Below are 24,049 nucleotides of genomic sequence, written 5' to 3' on the forward strand. Positions count from 1 at the left end.
TCACTGTGGGATAATACACTATAGTTGCATGCAAAGATTCTGGTTCATGGTTTCCTTCAGGTCTGGGATGTTCTTTCTGTCTCAGTTAATGTTGTTCTCATCTGTGCTGAGGGGATTTTTCATATTTAACACCAGCTTTCCCAAAGCACATCACTTCCTCTCAGAAGAAATCATTTGAAGCATATAAAAATGAGTAAGATTTCAGCAGCTACCACCAGTCTCCTAAATTTACCAGGAGAAATACTGCTTTGTGAAGCTAGGGGGCCACAGATAATTAATTGTTTGGAAGGCAATGAATGTGCAAACTTATTCAGTCTGAAGGGTTTGGCTTCCCTTAATGGTACTGTGGGATTCTGTAAATTGATTTTTTTAAAGCACCAGGCAAAAGAAACCAAAATTTCCTTAAAATTCAATCAGAAAACAAAATAAAACGCGATACTCCTTAAGCCTAGGAACTAAACTATCTGTCTTTTGCTTTATCATCTTCAGATATTTAAATATCTTCTTTGCATGTCTGATTTCTAAATCTCCAGAATAATAGGTAAAGATTTACACTAACAAACTTCAGTTTCAGTAGAGATAACACAGATGGGCGGAGACAGAGAGCTTTCTTACTTTGCAGAGGTAAAAAGACAGAGTGTTACCAGCGCTGGAACATAAAAACACTGCCCTTCTAACTCAGATTAGTGTCTCATAATAAAATTTACTCCTACATTTTCCAAACATCGTCCAGTTTGCATGATGGGTCTCATTTTTAGCTTGGAAAAGATGGTGCTATTCTGTTTTGCTGTTCAATGCACCAAGTTTACAGTGGATCTGCATCTTTGCATTAAACAAACTCATTTTAACAAACTTCATTTTAACAATAATGATCTGTGAAATGATATCTTCTAAAAAAACGTTTGATGACCTTACCTAAAGAAAGACAATTTAAATATTTTATCAGCTAAAATTCTGAAGGAAATACATACCCAAACCTTCAGATTCAAACAGACAGGTTTCATCCACTCCTAAATCTCGGCACCAGGATAGGAAATTTGCTGTATTATCTCGGGCGAAAAAGGAGCCTGAGGGTGCGCTTGTTTTGCATGGAATCTTCTTCAGTGGCAGACTCTGAAACACAAGGATATCTCACTCTACTGTGGTACTTGGCAAAGAGCATCATAGTGACACATAAAAACACATTTTTGCTTGCAACAAAGGCTTCAGAATGACCTCATGCCAATAAGCAGGCTTGTGAAGAACTGCAGAAAGGAAATGTAACCTAATGAAACTTGCCCAGCATTAGAAGGTCACAAAAATCTGTACCTGCAAAAACATACTATTGCATCACAGTACTTAACTATAATAGTTTATACTTGCATGACTTAATAGAAACAGGTCTTTTTTCCTAAGATCACTTTTAGCATTTATCTTCTATTATTTCTTTTTGCTTTCTCTGTTGTCTAAGTATTCTATCAGTATTTTCCACAATGTGTTTATTAATTTATTTCTCAAAAGACCACAGTGCATGAAAATTATTTTCTATTCATATTTATGCTGATAGATATTCATATATATTCAATCTATATTCTTATGATTATATAGAAGCATATATCATTAAAGTTGAAAGCTGTTAAGATCCTCATTCTTTTGTTTTGATTGCTTTTATACTATTTTGATTTGGATTAACTTATTGTGTATGAAGGTATGGACAACCATTTCACAGAAAACAAGAGACATGGTAGCCACTATTGATTTCCTATTGTCTTGTTCTGAAATCCTGTGTTATTTGCATTGTTTTACTCTGCTCTGCTTTGTTCTGTTTTGTTTTGCTTTGTTTTGTTTATTTTCTTTAAAATAAAACATTTTTAAAAATAAAATTATACAATTATTATGAAATCAAATACAGCAGCAGAATTATCAAACATCACATCTTTACTGATACTAAGAAGGAGATACTAAATTTTTTTTAAAAATAACATTTTATGGCTGATCTAGACCTTCAACTGTATCAGAACTAGAGCTAAAGTCCAGGCTTTGTGGACTTCTGTATTCTGGCCCTTTAAAATATTTATTTATTTATTTATTTATTTATTCATTCATTCATTCATTCATTTTTGTAGTAGTCCTGGGAACTCAGAATACACTAGTAAGTGCTTTACCACTGAGCTATTTTCCCAGCTAGAATGCAAAAATTTTGGGGTCAAGAAGGCTTCCACTCATATTTCAGAGAAAAGTCTGGGTGGCCAGAAACTGCCCGAGAGGGACATACGTGAAACTGTAAGAATGAAGCTGAAAGTGCAATTGATATCTTGGGAAATGGTAGTGCCACAAACATGGAACATCTGAGAGGAAAATCATGGCAGTGAGTGAATCAAGACAAGACAGAGGCCACAAAGGGTATAACTATGGAGGACACATTTCACAGCACCCTGCCACGGTGCTGGATATAGAGTGAGTGTGTTTATTGCTGGCCCTGTGGGGTTTCTGTGCTGCTTTGGTGTTGATGATTTCAATCCAGATGTTCCCCCAAAACCTCATGGGCTCAGAGGCAGGCAGAGCTTGTGGAAACTGACTAGATCATGGGGCCACATTACTTATGGGTGGTTTGGTTCAACAACGGCTTCACGGACAATGTGCCCTTAAGGTGGAGCCTGGCTGAAGGAAGCTGGTCACTGGTGCCTTGACCTGGAAGTGCACCTCCCATCCAGGCTCCGCCCTTCTCTCTGCCCCCTGGCTGCTGTGACACAAGTAGCTTGTCCACAGCAGACTCTTCTACCATGCCATTCTCTGTGTTTGAACCTGCCAAATATGGGCTAAGCCATCTGAAACTACAAGCTGAGCCAAAATAAATCATCCTTTAAGCTTCAGGTGTTGGATGCTGTGTCTCAGCAGTGAGGAAAGTGACTCAGACATTTGGTCCAACTCCTTTCTACTCTCCTCTTTTTGGAATAGGAGTGTTTACTCTGTGCTACTGTAGGTAATTTTTTAAACTTTTCTTTTTAAATCAGATGCTTATAGCTAAGAATTTCCTTTGAGTCTTAGAGGAAACTTTGGACTTGAGCTTTTCAGCAATGCAAGAACTGTTGATTTTGGCAATTTTTAGAGAGGAGTTAAATGCATTTTCATAATGAGATCAAATCTTTGATGCTTGAAAATAGGTTGTTACAGCATAGATCTAAGATGTCTTTGGTGTTTGGAAACTGATTGGATCTTGGGATTGGCTATATTTGTAGGTTGATTGGTCCACTGATAAGCTCAAGGTGAACTTCCTATAAGAGGTAGGTCCTGATTAGATATGGGTCACTGGAGTCAGGACCTGAAAGGGTACAATCTTGTCCCCCTGTCTTCTCTCCCTTCTGCCTATTTCCTGGCTGCCATGGGATAAGCAGCTGTCCTCTGTCCTCCTTCTATTTCTATTTGGAGTTAGCTGAGAATGGACTGAACTGTCCCAAAACCAGCAGCAAAAATAACCCTTTTTCCCTTTAACTTGTGGATGTCAGTTAAATACTTGGCCCCTGCCATGGATAAGTGGTTAACAAATGACCAAGGTGTGATATGTATAACTATCAAGTATCCAAGATGAATGTAGTCATTGCATATCACAAAAGTAAATAAATAAAAGAGTAGGGCAAATTTTGTAGTACGTGAATTAAAACGGTAATTTTTTTTTTTAAGAAGGACACAATGAGGCTTAGAAAAGAGAAATGAAAGCGTATGATGCTATCCTAACACTCTTGGAGGCTGAGATGAGGAAGATTACAAGTTCAAGCTCTGTGAAATTTAAAAAAGACTAAAGCTTCTGGGCCTAACAGTACTATGATAGATAAATAAATTCTATAGTCTTTCTAAACTATCCTATTTGCTTTCTATATAAAGATAATTCTTGCCTTAACTGTGCTATTTGAATTGAGAGGTATTATTTACACTGTGCATTGTTGCACTTGAGATAAAAGTTACTCAAAGAAGGATGTAAACCTGGGCAGACATTCCTACTAACAACCAGGAAATCTCCCTCAGCCCCACAGTGAATGTTCCCAATGGTTTTTTTATTTCTTTAATAGGATATAATCAGTTTCCATGACACTTTGTGATGCCATAGAATATGATTCAGTGTGATATGAAAGAATGTGTTAAGTATTTGAGTGATGTGAGCTACATAGTGTCTTGCCCCAAAGAGCAAAAGATCAAGGGAAAACAACTGTTAGTTAAGATTATGGACTAGTTGTTTCTTCTAGTCACTGTGAAGCAATGAATCAAGCAAGCAAATGATGCAGATTGTCGAGATCATTTACAAGAATGACTATAAAAATGAACTAATCTTTTAAGTGTGTCGGTAAGGTCCTATTTCTATTAATGTTACTAGTTTTCTTCAGATCCAGGGATTTTGTGGCTGCATAAGAAAATCATTCCATTACTCTATCAACCAAAGACTACATACATGTAATTTCAAAAATACATCTGTATATTGCAGACCTAACTTGAATTTGGGTAGATATATAATCAACATTCTTGCATTTATACACATTTATTCAGACACACAAACACACACATTAGAGATACTAAGTGACATAAACTATTTATGGGGTTGCCTGTATAGCAGTATCACTTAACTGATTCAGTTAAGATATAATCAATTGTTTTAAAGAATGCTTCCCTATATAAATTGCAAAACCAATCATAAATAGCATAATACTACATCTCTTTTAAAAATATTTATGAACATCAAGTGGCACGTTGCATATATGCCCTTTTATCTAGACATTAATAGCATTAGTATCTGAAACACATGGGCAAATATAGTTATTGTAACACTGACTGATAGAGAAAAAGAAATAAGTATGTGTCAGCAGAGGGCTTATTGCATAATATAGCATAGCTAAATACAACAGAACTACATGAAACTATTTTAAAAGAAGCATACAAATACATGTGTGATGGATGAAATTATCTTACGGAGAAACAAATTTGCAAACAGATATATGTGCTGTGATTTAATTTCATAATGTATGGATATGCATACACAAGCAGATGGCCACTTAAAGTGAAATTCTTATAACTATGTTGTGCTATGTAAATCTATTTCTATACTAGAGACTGTAAATTAGGACTGCTTCGAGGAGGATATGCATTGAATTAAGAACAATTATTTGTGAGGAAGGGTGAACCCATGCACAGAGGATCACCTTTTGTTTTATATAATTCCAAAAGCAGTAGCAAGACTTTGAGTGACTTTTGCACTTTATCAACAGTTTCAAATAAAAAAAAACAACATGAATAAGTTATGTCAACTAAAAACGTTTTAAACAATATTTGTTGAAAATAATTTTCAGTAGTTGGTTGTAAAGCATTTTCATGAAGCAAAGCTGGTGAATAAAAGAGAATACAAGTTGATCCAAACATGGAACTGTTTTAATACCAGCCAGCTATTCCCCTGGGTAAGGTCAGGGGAGTAGAATCCATTGTGATCCCATGAGTAAGCCTGCATGGAGGGGCTATAATCCAAGAAGCATAAAACCCTAGCAATAACTCAGAACATGCTAAATGGAATGAGATGCAGGTTCACTTTGGCGAAAAGGAATGCAATATTCACACTGCACTGGAGAAGCAAGAGATTGATTTGACACTTAATTCACCAAGGGGCACATTTTTATAAAACACTCACAAGCAACATGTTCTCAAAAATTGCTTAGCCCTCCTTTCAAGGACTTACAAGGATAGGTAGCAGTCGTCTGAATCAACACAGCATTTTTCTTCTTGAAGCTTAAAGTCTTTGAAATGTTGTCTAAACATCAAATTCAAAAATCTAAGTATTCAGTTAAAATTTCATGCAATTATATTGATAGACATGCAATTAATTTTGGGACCAATAAAAGAAAGCAAAGTGGATATTTAATAATTTGGAAGTTTCAATGCAGCTGAATTCAACACACATCTACAAGAGTAAAGGGCACCAATGAACTTCCAATCTTCAACCAAGTAAGAAAAAAAATTTAAGTAGAACTTTAACATGTCATCTTTAGTATTCCAAATGATTCATAAAATATCATAAATATCATACCTATAAAGTTTTTTACATGGAACTAGGAATCAGGATTTCTGCTCATTGGAAGGGAGCAGTGGTGTAAGGCTTTTAGCAACACAATATCCAAAAATTCAGAATCAAGTCAGAGGTGCAACACCATTTGTATTTAAATATTACTGAAGAATTCTTGATTCCATTTGAATTAAAGAACATTTCAATATTACCAACACAATACTTTTAGAACTAAAAGATACTTTTCAAATGTCTTTGACAAAAATATTTATTAGATTCTGAAAACTTCCTGTTCTGTGACTTTCAATATGTAAATTTCTCTCGGGTCTCATGAAAATCTTAAAAGAAATGTCAACCTTATAATTTATTCTTTAATAGAAAAATCAGAAAATAAATCAACAACAAAGTGATGCATTAAATAAAATCAACTTTCATCCTGCCAAAAATGCCTTAGAAGACAAGATGAAGATAAAGAACTGCCTTAAATAATCACAGAAGTATATAATTGGAACAGCTGATAAATTCACTACATATTCAGAGAACAATTCCACAAATCAAAGGAAGTGGAAACTCAAAGGAGAACCTCAACATGTAGATCAACTGCTAAGTTTAGTTTTCTACGTACTGCCTGACTCTCCAAAGATTTTTTACAATGTTGGAATTGTATACTCTCTATAATTGTTTAATCATGTAACTTTCCCATGTTACTATAGATTATACACTACAAATTTGAGAAGTGAATGATTAGGTACAACTTGCCCTGAAACCAGAGCATGATCAACTTGAGATAGACCAAACTGTGATAGGATGTTGGTATTGCCAAAGGATATGTTTGCAAGGCACTCAAAGTCTACTTAATTCATCACACAACTGTACAGAAAATGATTTCCATAAGTTAAGACAAACATAACTGCAAAATGAGGATTTTCAAAAATTCTGAAAGTTAGTGGATATGGAATAATGAATGAATACTAGTTAACCTGAACTAAGATTGGATAGTAATTTAGATTCACTCACAAATCTACTGAACATCACCTGTGATACATTACTTTGGGTTAACAAAATAAGAAAGTACTACAAATAAACCCCTGGAATCTTGTGTAAGCCATCAGTAGGATGAGTATTAAAATTTAAATATTAAGAAGCTTCTATTAAGCATGGTGGCACACATCCATGATGCCAGCATTCTGGGAAGCCAAGGCAGGCAAAGCACGAGTTTCACTTAGCAAGATGGTAGCTCAAAATAACAACTAAATAAAAAACTGAGGACTGCAATTTAGTGTGACCCTTATGTTCAATCCCCAGCACCACAAACACAGAAACAAAGCCATCGCTTACTTACATATCCAAATAGTGTATACATATCTCTAGTTAACACTATAAGCCCCTAAATACTCAGAGATTGGTTGGTTAAACTACAAGAGAAGAGTTCTGGATTCCAAAGTTCTTTCAGATAACAACTGGCGGTGGTTGCAATAAAAATAAATAAATTTTTCCGGAGGTTTTCACTGAATCTACTCCCTTTCATGTTAACCACCTGTTATGACATTGGAGACCAATTATCTACATCATCCTATTGCTGTGATATTCTGGGAAAATTACTTAAAGTCTGTATTTCATTCTCCTGTTTAATACAGTACACAAAGCAATGCATCCGTCACTGCCTATATGTGCAGGAGCACAGATTAGCGTAATTTGAAGGTAGTAGATTTCAGTAAACACTACTCACCCATAAGGATAAAAATATGCTAAGTTACTTACCTATGTTTTCCTCTCTTCTTAGTCTACTGAGCATTTTGTTTTCCCCATTATGAGTAAAAGAATTCAGAAAAAAGGCTGGCACCTGTAAGTTAGACCACAGCTTCCAGAATAGTTCTTCTGACAGATCCTGCTGTAAGGAAGTGGTACACTGGTAACAACCAACACACTGAACACTTGCACATTTGAACTGTGGTGTGAGTGGAGGATTAACTCACCACTTACTTTATTTTGATTAACTTTAACAGCCATGCATGGGTAGTAGTCCTTATATTAGGTAGCACATTCATAGAGGGGAGAGTTCAAGCATTACTTGGAGTTTTACGAAGCCCCAACTCAACCACTTTTAAGTTCCTTCCCAAACTGTAACATCATCTCTATGTGTCTCTTCACTCCTTCAAAATCCAGGAGGTCCCAGATATGCAATAACTGTGCACAACTGTGCAGGTCATTTACAGAAGATTTTACTTTTATGATGCAGTGCTAAACTCAGCATCCCTGTTATTGCAACCACAGAAGGACAGTGGCACCTCTTTATAATGAGTGGAAAAGCCTCCATTGGGAGAAGCAGAGTGTTATTTAACATCACACTGTCTATGTGACTCAGGGTTTTATGCACAAGCAGCACGGATGTATCTTCTGAAACTTACAGTGGGATTTGGAAGGAGGGACCCAGTATCTTAAATGCCTCCTATGCCCCAGGCACATAACACCAACTTTTATATGTACTGTCTATTAAATTCTCAGAACGCAACACCTCGAGTTAGGTAAATAATGCTATCTCCATTTTCCAGATGTAAAAATTGAGCTTTGCATGAAATCACTCCTTATATCCATACAAATTTTTATTAGTATGTGTTTGCAGTATGTACTGTTTATACTCTTTGCAGAGAATTGACATATGTATGTAACACATGTTAATTACTTTCTTCCATCCTTATCCTCTCACCTCCAGACACTTTTAACTACCCTCTGGTAACCCACCAATGTCTTAAATGTACTATACTTCAGCATTTGATTTATTGTCCCAAGTCTTGGACAAGTAACATTAGAATAAAGAATTATATATGGTCTTCAGCTACTCAAGCTAGGGGGGAAAAAAGAAAAAGACTGAGAAAATGTGAGAGAATGGTGTCTTTAATTCTCTGTGTATTGTGAACTGCAAATTTAATGCTAGTAGTTCAAATAATTCATGCTTCACAAAAGTTTGAGGCATTCTCCTGATTACCTCAAGTAGACTTTTCAGATATAAAACAGAAGAAGTTGTGACATTCGCCAAGAACTAATATCTTTCCTTTTCCAAAGGGCATATAGAATGTACTGTGCAAATATGCAGGCAGTAAAGTCATTCTTTCCATGATGGAAATAATGTTTCCATTTGTATCCCTGTGCTGCTTTTAGTTTCACTATATATTTTATTGAAAAATAATCTCCCTCAGTAAAATTATTTCCTTCAATGGTTACATTATCAAGGTGCCTAAATGAAAATACCAAGTGGTTTTCAAAAGGATGAAAATATATACTCTGAGTCAAATTTTAGAAACTTTTTTTGAAGGAAGTGAAGAAAAAACCTTTTCTGGTACAATAACCACCTCCTTAGGGCTCTGCATGAAGATTCCTGTCTCAAGCAATGAGCCGTGATTTAGTCCAGGCGTAACTGGAAGGCACTAAACTCAAAATGAAAGTGGACATTCTTCTGCTCCCTGTCCTGGATAAATTTCACATTCTAGACGTCAGTTCATATATCAAACATTTTCCATAATCTTCATGTTGGAACAGGGTAAGAATAGCCACACTATAAAAGAGAAGTTTCTTAAAGAAGTTTCTTAAATCAGAAGTTTGGTATAAAACTTTCTTCCACTACAATCAATAAGAGTATTAAGTTAGAAAATTAATAATTATGTATGCAAAATGGCTTAATACAAAAAGTTAGAAATGCAGGTTAAAACTCATTTTCAAACTTCCGGCTTCAAATTCAGGTAGGGACAATAAAAATTACCGTACTTTGTGAAAGCATTAATGCTGACTGAAAAGCCTCCCCAGATGATTATATCTGCTTTATCCATAGGACTTCAATGGTTAAAGAAATGGACAAAGAAAAATTACTCAGCAATGAAAACAGATAAGCTGCCACACCATGAAAAGCCATGAAATATGTATTATAAGTGAAAAGCCAGTGTGGCAAAGCTACATAGAAGATGATGTCAACGACCAATCAGGAAGCAATAAAACTGTGAAACCAGTGAAATGATCAGGGGCCAACAGGGAAGAGGAGACTACTACACACAAGATATCCGCGTCAGGGAGACTTCACCATCTGATTCCATGATGGTGGACACACACCATAATGTGCTGGTCCAAACCCACAGAATTCCTAAGGTGGAGCAGAAACTAACAGAAATTACGGCCTCTGGGTGATAATGATGTGTTAATGTAGGCTCGCTGGTCCCCATAAAGGTACCATTCTGGTGTACTTTTCACTCCATTTTAACAAGAAGTTTAAGTTCCTCTAATATTTGGAATCAAAAGTCAAACTCATCCAAGCATAAAGTAGAGCTGTAGCACCCAGGGCTGGTGGAAGGCAGGCAAAGAATAGGCAGACAAGGGTCAAAGGATGCAAGGTCTCAGCCCCGTGGGTCTGTTTCGGGGGTTAACCAGATGAGGTCATGGCTATAGTACATAACTATAATGTCTTAGAGATCTGAAAATCGTAAGCAAAAATCTTACATATTCTACCACAAAATGGGGTGTGATAGACATAGGTAACTATACTGATTTGCTAATTCACAATATACAAATGGCAAAACATCATATGGAGCACCAAAAATATGCAAAATTTTTGACAGATAAAACAGAGAAGCTAAGAAATTAAGTTTACAGAACGATAGTATCCAGTGATCACTGTTTTAAAAGCATCCAGTGCTTCCCAAAGGAGAAGATACAGTTTTACATAATTTGACAGCAGAGAGATTGCTTCATTTTTATAGACTTTTGGTTTAAGGCATATGTATTTCTACACAAAAATCATGATCCAAATGCTGCTGTACTATAAAACGCTTCTGTTCTCCTAACTCTTCATGTGCAAATTCACAGAGGTTAACTTCTTAAAAACATCTGGAAGCCAACTTCTGCACATTAAAGTCCAGTTAATGGGTGAGGCTTTCCCAATTTTTAAATAGAAATTAAATGTGATTCAATGCAACTATTAATAAACTATAACTCTATACCAATTAAAACACCTTTGGAAAAGGTCTTTGGGAACCAAAAGTGAAAAAGAGTATGAGAAGATTCTTTTTTTATTTTTTGATGTTTTTCATGTCTTGTAGAATAAGACTTAAAAGTCACGCTATCACACTGTAAGATGACAACACAGTGGCAGACACCTGAAACACACCGAAGTTAAAGGGAAGGAGAGGGGCCAACCTGAGCCACTGAGCAACACACTGTCGCACAATAAAAACAAACAAATAAATAAAAAGGGCTAGAAATACAGCAGAGTGCAAAGATTCCTGGTTCATTTCCTAGTAACCTAGTAACACAAAAACATAAAAATGACAGTAGATGTGTAGGTGCTGGTTTTAATGGTGTTCTCTGAGGACTGAACTCTGGGACCACTGGGCATCAGGGGGAGAAAATCTTATAAAGAAGCATCAGCTTACAGATGGGAGGAGTCACCATGGCAGACAACCAGGACAGGACGCTGGGAAGGGGAAAGCCAGGCAGAGATGAGGGAGGCCAGGAGACCCACAAACAAGCGGAGACCAAGTTAGTTGGCCAGGCAGAACCGCTATGCGAGTTTTACACTGGACAACGATTACTGACATTGTAACCTCAGCCACAGTTTATGAACTCAAAGGCCCAGAAAAGCCCAGGCAGACTAAGCCAGAAGAAGAGAATGGTTAGTGCCAGGGATGAGCAGGAAGCTGCTGGGAAACCAAAGAACACATGGCATGTAGGGAGTCAGTGGGGAGACACAGAATCACCAGTTCTAAATCACAGGTGCCATAAAGAAATATGGACCCGATATGGTTGGTTCTTTTTATTTCATAAAAATTAGTAAATCCAGAATCTTAACTTGAAAAATCTGACAGTGAATCATCAGGTAAACAGTCAGGAGGTCATCAGAGGCATGTGGCTGCCAGGTTACAATCTCGGTGCTCATGAGGCAGAGTAAAGAAAGCATTTAGTATTTTAAACCAGGAAGCAGCAGCATGATACGTGAGCTTTGGAAAAGTGATCATGTCTCTGTGGTCAAGGGTGGATTGAAGTGGAAAGAACAAAGTTAAAAAGTTAATTATGCAAAAGTGAAAACAGGCGCTCTTTTTCTCCCTTGCTCACTCTATCTGGAGAAATTTCCAAATCACAGAGAAGACAGCAAGCGGAAGAAAGATAGAGAACATAAAAGAGGAAAGATGCTCAGAGAAAGGCTTTTTAGATACAGGTGTGACACTTCCTCAGACTTGCAATAAAATTAATAGTAATGATCAGTGAATTAGTGTAGACCAACCACACTGAAGATACTTTTTAAATTGCTTTTGAGAACATATGTCAGTTTGCTGTGTCCTTTCTGCAATAAGAGAATTACCCTAAGTAACTAAACTAGAAAATTATTTTAAAATATCATGAATTGTTCATTTCCAACAAATACAATGTGTTGTAAGATGTAATAACTTGGCATCAAGTTTTGAGTTGGCAAAATCACTATTCTAATGCTTTAGTCAAAGCTGTATTTGGTGCCAATCTATAAAACATCCTATGAATAAATGAAAGTTCATACTTTCAAAATTACCTTATAGATGGATGCCAGGAAACCCAGTGTATTTTAGTGAATAATAGATTTCTATACACTTTAACCAAGGCTGGCACCCAGATGGTAGTGTAATGACAAAACCTCTTACAATAATAGTTCACAGAGGCTTGTATCCTACTCACAGACAGTCTTACCTTGTGCAATGGGTCCTGGCCCTCTTTTAGCCCGTTAGCCCATGTCCTCCTGCCCCTGTCACGTGGTCCTGACATCTGACTGTTTTTCTCTGCCTTTCCCACAGGTCTTTACCAATTATCTGCAGGCTCAGGTGAAGGGTCATCCAAATCACCTCCCTAACTTTCTTCCGATTGGGTAAAATCCATGTCATTCAAGCATTCCCACTGCCATATTCCTGCAGGTGACTGACTGATTAGCAACTTTCTCTCCCTGTAGACTGTGAGATCTATGGGGGAGGGAATAGGAACTGTTTTTTGTTCACAGCTGTGTCCCCGGTACATAGCACACTGCCTATTAAGCCATATTTATGAATAGTTATTGAATAAATACAAATGTCAGTATGGCTAAAACATATTCCCTCCCTCAAGAGGCAGCGGGGTGGAGTGGTTACAAGCACTACGTGTGTTTGGAGACAGACTGCTTGAGTTTGAGTCCTGAGTTTTCACTTATAGTCTCGTAGCTTCAGGAAAGTTAATGTCCATCTCAGGGTGGCTAGGAGCACCTAACTTTTACAGGAACTTATTGAAATACAGTAAGTCCCCAGCTTATGAATGAGTTATGTTCTGGGAAGGTGTACATAAATTGGATTCGTTCATAATATAACAATGTGAGCCTTATATGGTGTACTCGTGAGTCTTACACAATGCACCATGGATCTAACACTGTGCACCCATGATTCTTACACAGTGCACCTGTCAGTCTTACACGGTACACCTGTGAAAGTTTGCAACCCAAATGTTTGTAAGTTGGGGACTTACTGTGCTCTTTGGCACATGGTAAAATTTGAATGCATGTTTGTTACAAAACTGAAACAATGGAAAGTTAATAAATTGAAATTAAAAAATTCATTTGGGTGCTTCAATGATATTCGTGAGAATTTTAACAAGCACTGAAACACATAAACATCATCTCAAAAATGCCCATCTTTGCCATCTATACATGCTTCCCAGGATACCCAGCAGATTATTACACCTTCCTGTCTCCCAAATAAACGCCATCATTTCCTACTTTTAATGTTGTTTCCTCATCATTGTGTTTTTCTCAAATTAAAAATCATGGTGCTTTTCATTACCCCCCATCCTTTCTTTTTGTGACCAATGAGTCACCAATCAAGGTCACATTTATTTTCATGAGATCCTTATCCCTGTCCTTCAGTATCTCAGGACTAAGGGAGTGAAGAAACTTTCCAAAATATTCTTCTTTCTCCAGGTTTAAATCTGCCTAGCCCAACCTGCACCACCTATCAGAACAATCTTCCTAAATATATGGCTCTCATTCTGCAGCTCATGGTCACAAAACAAAGTTCAAATACTTCAGCCTATAGTAGAGCCCTGGCAGCTACTCAGGTTCTTGTGTCAAAAGCTCTTCCCAAGCACTAATGTATCAACTACAGGATGTGGTTCTTTTCACTATTCTCACGGCATGCATGCATGAACCCAACGTTCATGTTTAGTTCAGCTGGTACCTTTCTATGCTGCAATCACCAGTAATTTCTGTGTGTCCATTTGTGTGCACCTGGTGAAGACAACTGAGATTCACCTTTTCTGTTTAACTTCCCTGAACACCTTGACAAACTGACTTGTTCCTGACCCTGTATGGAACCCACTGTGTAGATCAACACACATCAATGTACAAAGGTGTGTCCAGATCCTCAAAAGTTTAAAGACGCTGGTGACTTAGAAAGTACTATTAATCTCAACAGTTTATACTGAAAGACTGTTTTCAAATTTTTTTTATTTCTGATCAGTACATGAAATATATTTTGAGTAACACACAAACGAAAGGGAATGACCTGTTTTATCCATGCTATACAAGTCAGCGGCTCAGCCGAGTCTCAGTATAAGTCAAAACCAGCTACTTCTGTCCAGTTGTGGGGCCACCATCAAAGGGTAAGCGGCCATTGCCTCTCACCTGACCTGGGCAATTTCCCTTTCACGTCTTTCTCATTTCACTTCTTTTCAATTCATTATCCAACAAGCTGATGTCATCTTTCCACAAGATTCCACCAAGCCTAATGTGAGTCTCAGGACAGGAGCCCACAGCCAGCGATCCTTGGCCCCTGCACCTCTCTAGGCTCTCACATGGCACACCAGGAGTCAGACACACCCACTTCGTTCCTTTTCTCAGATTTGTCCTGCCTCTCCACAGCTGAGCGCTCTCACAGGTTCTGTCTCTTGTTTTCAGAGTTCTCCCTATGGTGCCTCTGGTTGGCTAATTCCCTTTTCACAATAATCTAAAACACCTTTGCCACAGACTAGATCAGGCCTTCTTTTAAAGCTACTTACTTATAAGCTTGGACTTTCCTGTATTTATGGATAACAGTTGAAATTGTCTGTTTCTTTAATTAGTAGCTTAAGGTCATTCTCCTCTGGTAATTTAGAAAGGCAAGAGTCATGCCAGGATCCAGTGTTCTACCTTGTACATTTTAAGTGTCCAAAATATATTTGTCAAAATAATTGATTGTCAGCAATGCAATGTATGCTGTGAGGATAAAAACTTGGGAACCACTAGTATCCTATGTTTATATCATTTATTTGCCATCAACATCTGTATTTTTGTATGTTCATGTTGGGTTTATTTCATGAAGCTGTAAGCTCTTCTATGGGAGATAGTAGTGCTTTCTTCCTTTTATTGAAGAGTAGGGTGTGCATAATTAGCACTTAATAAATTTCGTCAGCTAAAAAACACCCTTGAAGAATATAGGTTGTTCAGTCAAAAGTCCTCAACCAAAAGATGATATTTAAGTAGAGATCAGAGGGGGAGAAATAAGTCATATACATATGTAAGATTTGGAAGATTTGTTTTTTAGGAAAATATGAGGATAGTTGCAAAGGTCATGTGCTGGGAAAGCCTTACTCTTGAGTTTGAAGAACTGCAAGCACCCAGTAAGGCCCCAACAAATCTAAAAGAAAGAGCGATAGAGACAGAGACCAAGCAAAGAGAGACACAGAGAGACAGAGAGAGACAAAGACACAGAGAGAGAGACAGAGACAGATACAGAGAGAAACACAGTGCCAGAGATAGAAAGACAGAGAGAAAAAGAGAGGGAGGCATTCTAGGACCCAGGAAATGAGATCACACAAGTACGTGATGCAGAGACGTGGCAGGACCTAAGCTGTAGTCAGGATTTGGCTTCCACTCAGTTAAGGCAAGGGTCTACGGAAGAATTTTGAACAAAGAAGTGACATGTCCTGACTTCAGGTTTAAATTACCTGATGATTTAATCAACATCTGACTGGCACAAAGTAACTATTTAGAAACGTTTGTTTAATCATCATATCACATGGCATTCATTAAGTCTGAGAAAAAAATCAGATATACTATCTACTTTTCAATCTTTAACAAGTCCAAATATAGCAAATATGAGATCATGGAATAGCATATGGTTTGTTTCTTCATTTATAATGTATTTCAGTTTTTATATATGTATGAATTGAGTAACCATTACCCAAAACCTTTAGGACCAGAAGTGTTTTAGATGTCAGAATATCTGAATATGCATAATATGGCATCTTGGAGGACTCAAGTCTAGTCCAGACACTTTTTTGTATTTCATATACAAACAGTTTGAAAGTAATTTTATTTTATTCATTTATTTATTTCATACCAGGGATAGAACTCATGACCTTGCACTTGCCAGGCAAGCACTTAGTCTGCTGAGCTAAATCCTTGGCCTCTGAAGGTGATTTTATGCAACATCTTTAGTGTGCCTATAGTTTTACTGGAGCTTAGGTGTGGAACCTTCCACTTGTTGCATTGTAGGGTCACTGAAAAGCTTCACACTTTGAAGTATTTCAGGTTAGGAATGCTCAACACTCACACTACACACACACACACACACACACAGGCACACACACACACACACACATCTAATCACATTTATTATTCAAACAAAAGAGAGTTATCTCTCCTGCTTGAATTCTCCCACTGTACGTTGTTTATTCTGTAGAAATCTTGAGATATGCATGTTTGTGTCAATTGTGCTTAGTTGCTGATGATCATTCACAATAAGAATTGTTTTTTGGGGTGAACTCTGAATTTGATCTTTAATGATATCATGCTTTAATGTTTATTTTTAATATTTATGCATTTAACAGTAATGTTTATTTTTAATCTTATAAAGACTGTCTAGACATCCCTGGTATACTTTGGTTATGCTGGTTCCCTTTAATGTTGTGTTTTTAACTTGCCATGCTTTCATGTTTAAAGAGTATTGGGCTTCACCCAACTGCCTAGAGATAATGGCACAAAATTAACTGTTGGTGAACTGGAAGGAGAAGGTTATATTATTTCTTTCACATCCAGCATAAGATCTGAGACAGAATAGATCCTTCAAATTCTTCCTAAAGTTATTGAGCTGGTTCAACCTGATACTTACGTTTTTTCCTTGTCATGTCAAAGTCTTCATTCTTTTTAACAACCATTCATTGTTATGTATTTGTTATTTCCTCTTTGGACTTAAAGATGTGCGAATCTCTACATTAGCCCCAGCAAGGCAGCCAATAGACACACATCCTATTCTGGTGTGAAATTAGACATGACCAGCAAAGTAAACACAAAACACATCCTGGATGGCTGGGTGTATGATATGTAATGCATTTTCAAACTGCTTCATGAAACAATAGAGCACATTCATATAGTCAGCTCCTAAAAGCTCAAGATACTGTTGAAAAGGTCTGTAGGCTGTAAATTCAATTACCTCATCTAAAAAACATCATGCCATTACCCTGTGAAGTACTAGCATCACATACCTTGGACCACACAGAAGTATAATGAGAACTCCAATTTAAATTACCTAGAAATCCTCTGACATTTTAAATGAAAAAAGCATCTCTTTCCAGCTAATTTTCAGTCACTTAAAATAGGGTCTCACGTAAAGTCTGTGAAGGCTGTCTTTTAAGAAATGGCACACGTATTTCATTATTGATTAGTTCAAACGACTTGAATTTCTCCAAAGCATTTAGCAACAGCTCATTTTAAAAGAATTAATATTCCAATTTCCATATGGCATGAGTGACTCTTCTTGCCATAGAATCTACATTTGCAGTGCTTCGAAAGCAGTGACCACAGTTAATGCTATCGAATGTCATGAAAACAGTCCCCCAGCCAGGCTCCTTTTGCAAATTCCTCCTGAGATGGGGCTGCATGTGGTTAAGGCAGGATGTGGGCCTGGAGTGGAAGAGATGATGTCATGGTGGAACAATGTGGTTGGATTTACTTTCAGGCTGAAGGAGCAAAGTTCTGCTGGTGCTGGGAAATCATACAGATGAAAACTATGTGTAAGTGTGTGTGTGTGTGTGTGTGTGTGTGTGTATCCCTATTTACATACGGATGTCTTCTCCAATTCAGAATTTAATGTTTAATCTTTCCTGGAATTTTAATTTAACATGTTTTATTATAGTCTTACATTCTATATATTTTAATATAATGATTATTTATGCTGTCAAATGATAGCTTATAATGTGGGTTTAGTAAACCAAAGAGCAGTCTAGAAGGAGATCTTTGGTTAGCTTTTACACAAACTTGTGGCCACAGAAATCTAAGCAAATCCCTAGCTTATGTTCTCTCCCCTCACCTAACTTCATTCAGAGTGGGGGTTTTCAGAACAGTACTAAAGTACAAATATACTCACTCACATTTCCTGGTTTAAATACCGCAGGAATCCCAAAATATAAATAAAGAGCAGAACAAAACTGAAGTAAAAGAAAACATAGAGATAGATCTTTAGCAAAAGGGCAGGGGACCAAAAGATAGAGAACGGGAAAGGGGATGAAGAAAGGATTAAGCTGGATTCTATCTATATGGAAACTGACTCCACAGAAGGAATGCAATCATTACATATTGCAAAGAGCATGCACTAAAAAAAATTTTTTTCAAAGTTAAAATACTATACCTCAGTAAGAAGAGAACATTATAATTAAGGAAATTAATGGTTTGTTGTTATTCATATACAATGGTTGGTGATCACTGACCTAACAAAACTAAGAAAAATAGCATCTGTGAAAATAGATTGCCTTCTATATCTTATAATTTCAGGGAAATTCTGAAACAATTCTCATATTTGTCACTTGCTTCTCAATATATAAAAGTAATGCCATCTCAAATAGTAGTGCTTTTCACAAAGTCTGGGTGGATGGTTTGATCACGTCATTTTGCCTTTGGTTAAGAACCAGACTCTGATCTAAAGAATTTCAAATGTAGAAAGTCATCATGTCATTTGGTTCATTTTCTAATTCCATGGACAGACAACCCAACAAACTTCCAAATGCTTGCAATAATTTTCATGCCAACTTCACTCTGCCTTCTAAAGCTCTGGCTTTCTCTGCCCACTCCCAGAAGGGAAACAGAATAAGAGGTCAAATGTCAATTCTTTCTGTGGTTCATGGAAGATAAACAAACAACAGTAATTTATATTTTGACCCTGTAATAATAAAGAGCAAGTGATAAAATCATGTGTGAGTAGACAAAGTAAGCAAATTAATTTATTCAAAACCTTTAAAAATGTTTGCAAGAAATTCATAAGTACGGTGGACATTGTGATACATACACAGATATTATATGCAGATTATGAGGCAAGTAGTTTTCCAACTGTATTCTTTTGACTGAGAAAGAAGGTGGAATATACTCCAAATACTATCATTTTTAATTGCTATCTTAAATCCAGCTATATGAAAACTACATTCTTCATGTTGAAGATTATTATTGCTTTCAAATAGTGTGTTTACTCAAATCATTTTATGAGCTTGATCTCACAAAGACTGTACTATCAAGGACAATGTATTTCCTCCTCATAGGGAACGCATGCTTTGGAAGTAACCTGAGTCTATGTTTAAATCATGTCATTCTTAACACTAACACACATACCCATAAACCTCCTCAGCAAAGAATAGCATCTCTTCTTTCTCACAGACATTCATCAAACTTCTATCAAATTTTAAAATAATAAATATAAGACTCACTTATCATTAAGTGCTTATAGTTTGTAATATTTTATATCATTTGAAGCTGATAAAATGGTAAGATTGCTATACTCCACTAATTTTTATTTCCTTTTGCACAACCCATTGGCAGTAAAATAACACATTTTCAGAAATCTAATGGTACTATTTATTGTGTGTGTCTCCTAACAATGAAATTTTCTGGCTCTTCCCTGAAGATAAAGAAGAAAGAAGCTTTATTCTAACCTTTGTTGTTAAAAGCTGCTTTGGTAGACAGCTAATTGGGGCTTTGAGAAGAAACAGAGGTTCTTACTTCCCACTTCACTTATCAACTCTTTTATTGGGCAAAGGGGGCAGTTATTAAGGAAAAGATGCAAAAAAAAAAAAAAGAGTGATTTTATCTTTATGATTCCTTAGTAATTGAAGGACAACTTTTATTTGCTATAACAACACATTTCATGTAAAAAAAATAGAAACACCTCTTCAGAACATGAAAGATGTGAAACTATTCTATTTCATAATTCTCCCTGATGAGTCAGTCAATAAAACTACTGGTTATCACTCATCTGACCATTACTTTATGAGAACCATGGCAAACCATATAAACAGGTCTTAAATCTTCACACTGAACAAAGACGTGGACATTAATTGCTCATTCTAATACTCATTTTTACCCTGGGATAGTGTTCTGAGCTCAAGCAATTACATATAATGTGTCTGTGCAATAACAACCACAATTAGCTACATGATGTACCCTCTCCTTTAACCAGCTGGGACCTCTCAGGTCTAGTATCTCAGCCAATCTCTGCCAGCACTTCAAAGCTCTCAGACTTTTATGCTTCTTTATACTCCCTGGAAATTGTCCATTCCTTGTCCTCTCCACTATATAAAATGCTGGCTTTGTTCCTCATAATTTTGTACATTAAAGTTTTCTGGGCTAAGCAAAACCAGCAGAGGGAGGAATTTCAGACTCCTTGAGAACACGTCTCCATGATCAAAATCAAGAACTGTTAAATTCCACAGGTTAAATTCCACATTCTGACTCTAGAAGTATCCATATGGAGCTCTTACTATTTAATTCACGAAAGCTATCCACTGAGTACTTGTATGCCATGTACTATGTAAGATTCACAGGTGAATAAAACATAAACTATGCCCTCAAGGGCCTTACAGTCTAGCAAAGAGATGAGGACAGGAAGTGTGTAAGGACAACTGTATGGGACTGCATGAGGCATAGTATCAGATGGCAAAACCCTAAAGGAGAGACCATCTCTGCTTTTGGAATGTGGAGATTGCTAGACATCTCTGTGCTTCCAGGATCTTTATCCTCTCTTCAGGTAAAAACAAAAACATTCATTTTCTTTTGGTAAACAATCTCTTGCTCAATTTATGTATGCTGAACAACTCCCAGTGAAGCCAAGAATGCATATCCTAGTCAGCGTGAGGGTTGGTAGACTACTTGGTCTCTTTCGAGCTTAAATTTGAATCTTTTGAGAAGTGAAATGCTAAAGCAAATAGCTAAATATTAATGAGCACCCATATGTCCTAGGTAATACTCAGGTGTTTATTTAACTTATTTAGTTGCATAATAACTCCCTGACTAGATATATTAATATCTGTATTTTACAAAGAGAAAATGAAGTTGCAGAGCTTTAAATAATTGTCTCAAACTAATAAATAGTGGGGTTATGATTTGGACTCAGCAGTCTGCTTTTGGGGTCCCCACTATTAATCACTTCTGTACAAATGCCCTTAACCAATGAAATGGTCAGTTCTTAACCATGATATTCTGATAGTCCATGTCCCTATGGTGTATGAATTTGGGAATTCTCCTGCCCTCTAAGGCAAAGATCACTGTCCTGTAAAATTATTTCTTCCCTCAGAATCACCCCATGTGTTTCCAATAAATTATTTCTATATATATTTGCAAAAACTTGTTTTTCTTCCTTTAAAATCAGATGCATAAAGCCTCAGAAAAATATGGCATACTTGGGATTGGTAGTGAGGCTGATAGTGGAACAAAGCTAACAGGTCACTGTAGTAGACAAGTTGGGAAAGAAATTGTTATGGGGGAGTGTTAAATTTGTACTATTGTGAGCTCTCTTTTAAAGAAGAATACATGATTATGATATAAAATTAGATATGAATGTCTTCATGTCATATTTAAAATATAGCACAGTAAAATAATATTTTTCCAAAAATGAAAAATATCAGAACACCACAAAGTATACAAAAGCCACAAAATATTTATATTAACTGCCTCTTGAAATATTTTTATTTTTCTCTGTAGAGTTTTGTTTTATGTTGTGTTGAATGTCTTTTCAAAACAACTTTTACAAATTATTTCTATAACAAGAATGGAAACCCAATGGACCTGTTCCTCTTGCATGACTATTCAGAACAAATATTGTACTAGTTTAGGAAAAAGCTCAGACTTACAAATCATGATTGGTAAATAGCACAGATTTGGGAGCTCACTGAAATCTTTTGGTAACCTTGGAGAAATTGATCAAGTTTCGTTCATAAGTGAGCTGTTGGTCGTGGAAAATTTTTCTACATAATAGCTGTGATATGAAGTGTTCAGACAGAAATAAGACTTGTTTTTAGTACTGGCTCATGTCCTTGGTTTACCCTCTATTACCTGACAGGTGCTGTTCTCAGTGAGATAGGCCAACCATTCTTACCTTAAGGAAGATAGAAGGACAGACCAGGAGAAAAAATGGCCAGCCCTCCCTCTCCAGAACCAGGGATACCCATGGCTGTTTTTCTCCTGGACCAGGGTTTTTAAAAAAGTGCAAGAACGATCCTGACCACTCGTGGAACCATGGCCCCATCCTTAAATGTCTTAACTAACCATAAAATATGGGACTCATATTTTAGGCCAGAGCTGACAGCCCCCACCAGGTGTCAAAATACTACAGCCTGGCTCGGGATGGATTTAGTTTCATTTCACAGCAAGACTCAGGAATTCCTGGCAAACTAGTTACACAGCCTCAATACACATTTAAAATCTTGAGCACCTCCAAGTGTATCATGGCAGGGTTTTTCTCTCCTTAAGTAATAGATTTTGGGTACCTGGATCTTAAAAGAATGGGCTTTCATTTTAAATTGCACAAAATTAATGAACTCTGACTGCAATAACAAGATGTCCTGAATTCATGGAGCTGGGTGTGCTAAGGCAAGTGTAGACCCAATGCCAGCCCACACTCTGGGACATTGACGGACCAGAAATCACTTGGTATAATACCCAGAAAGGGCTTCAAAACTTGGAGAAGGAAGAAATGTTGCATTCAATGTAGAATGCATACTTCACCTGAGAATATTTCTGTTTATGTCACCCAGTGGGATCCAAGAGGCTGACGAAGGCGGGGGGGGGGGGGTTTTCCCTAAACAGTTTAATCTAATTTTTTTCTCCAGAACAGACAGGAGCTCTTATTAAAATAAGTTCTTTCATTTTAAATGTGAATGGAGACTCTCTGGGTAGCAGAGCACAGGGAGGTGTCTAACACCCAGATGCCAGGCAGAGGTGACTGCCTGAAATAACAACAGGCAGTCACATCTATGAGAATGGCCGGCACCACAGGAAATCTAACTCTGGTCTATTCTGCATTGGGCTGCTGGGTACAGATTGATTTCTAGAGCTAAGAGTTGAACCCCAGACATGCCACATGCCAACCCCACATTGTACCACTGAACTATAACCCTGAGGACAGGCTGAAATCCAGCACCCTATTTCCTACAACAATAGCCAAGAGTGAGATGCTCCTTCTGCTCTCCAATTTTCCAGGCTACAGCCAATCTATAGGCCCCAGATCCACAGAATGAAAGGACTACAGTAACAACTTCAAGCCTTGCAGGGAAACTTTCCTTCCAGTCTTTATCAGAGGGACTTGAACTGTTTGGTATGCATTAATGAGAGGAAATGCACTGTGGGGATAGGCCAATAGATTATTTTTTAATCTAAGTCCAGTTGTCATGTGCCTGAACACTTTTGAGTTCATCAGAAGTGATAGCTATAGTTTCTTGAAATGCATGATTAGCATGGTTATTCTTACTAACTGTCAAAACTTATTTGATGATATGTGAAATGCTGAAAGACCAAGTAATATTTCACACTTCGATCCAGGACCCGAACTTTGCAAGGAAAATAATTTCTATCACATTTCTCTTCAATCCAGGACAATATAAATTATCAATGAGACTTGGAACACAGCAGGGAAATTTTGCTGAAATAACAGCTTCAATTAGAATTTCGATTTTGCGTGGATCTTTTAACAGAAGGGTATCAATCAATACCCTAGTATTTGGCATTCATCTATTGGTCTGGAAAATGTAATTTTCTTAATTCTG

The 24,049-nt window shown here is 37.0% G+C and overlaps 1 protein-coding gene across 4 annotated transcripts in view; it reads right to left on the reverse strand.

Moving 5' to 3' along the window:
* Gas2 (growth arrest specific 2) overlaps positions 1-24,049 on the reverse strand; it is a 123,825-nt gene that overhangs the window by 73,470 nt on the left and 26,306 nt on the right. For all 4 annotated transcript variants that reach the window (XM_063256773.1, XM_023562969.2, XM_013147276.3 and 1 more), the window contains one exon: positions 972-1,113. In XM_063256773.1, coding sequence (XP_063112843.1) covers positions 972-1,113 — 142 coding nt within the window. The remainder of the gene's footprint in view (positions 1-971; positions 1,114-24,049) is intronic.

The sequence above is a fragment of the Cavia porcellus genome, unplaced genomic scaffold (genome assembly GCF_034190915.1).
Source record: "Cavia porcellus strain 051 isolate PalLab524CR breed Dunkin Hartley unplaced genomic scaffold, mCavPor4.1 scaffold_9, whole genome shotgun sequence".
NCBI classification, from domain to species: domain Eukaryota; kingdom Metazoa; phylum Chordata; class Mammalia; order Rodentia; family Caviidae; genus Cavia; species Cavia porcellus.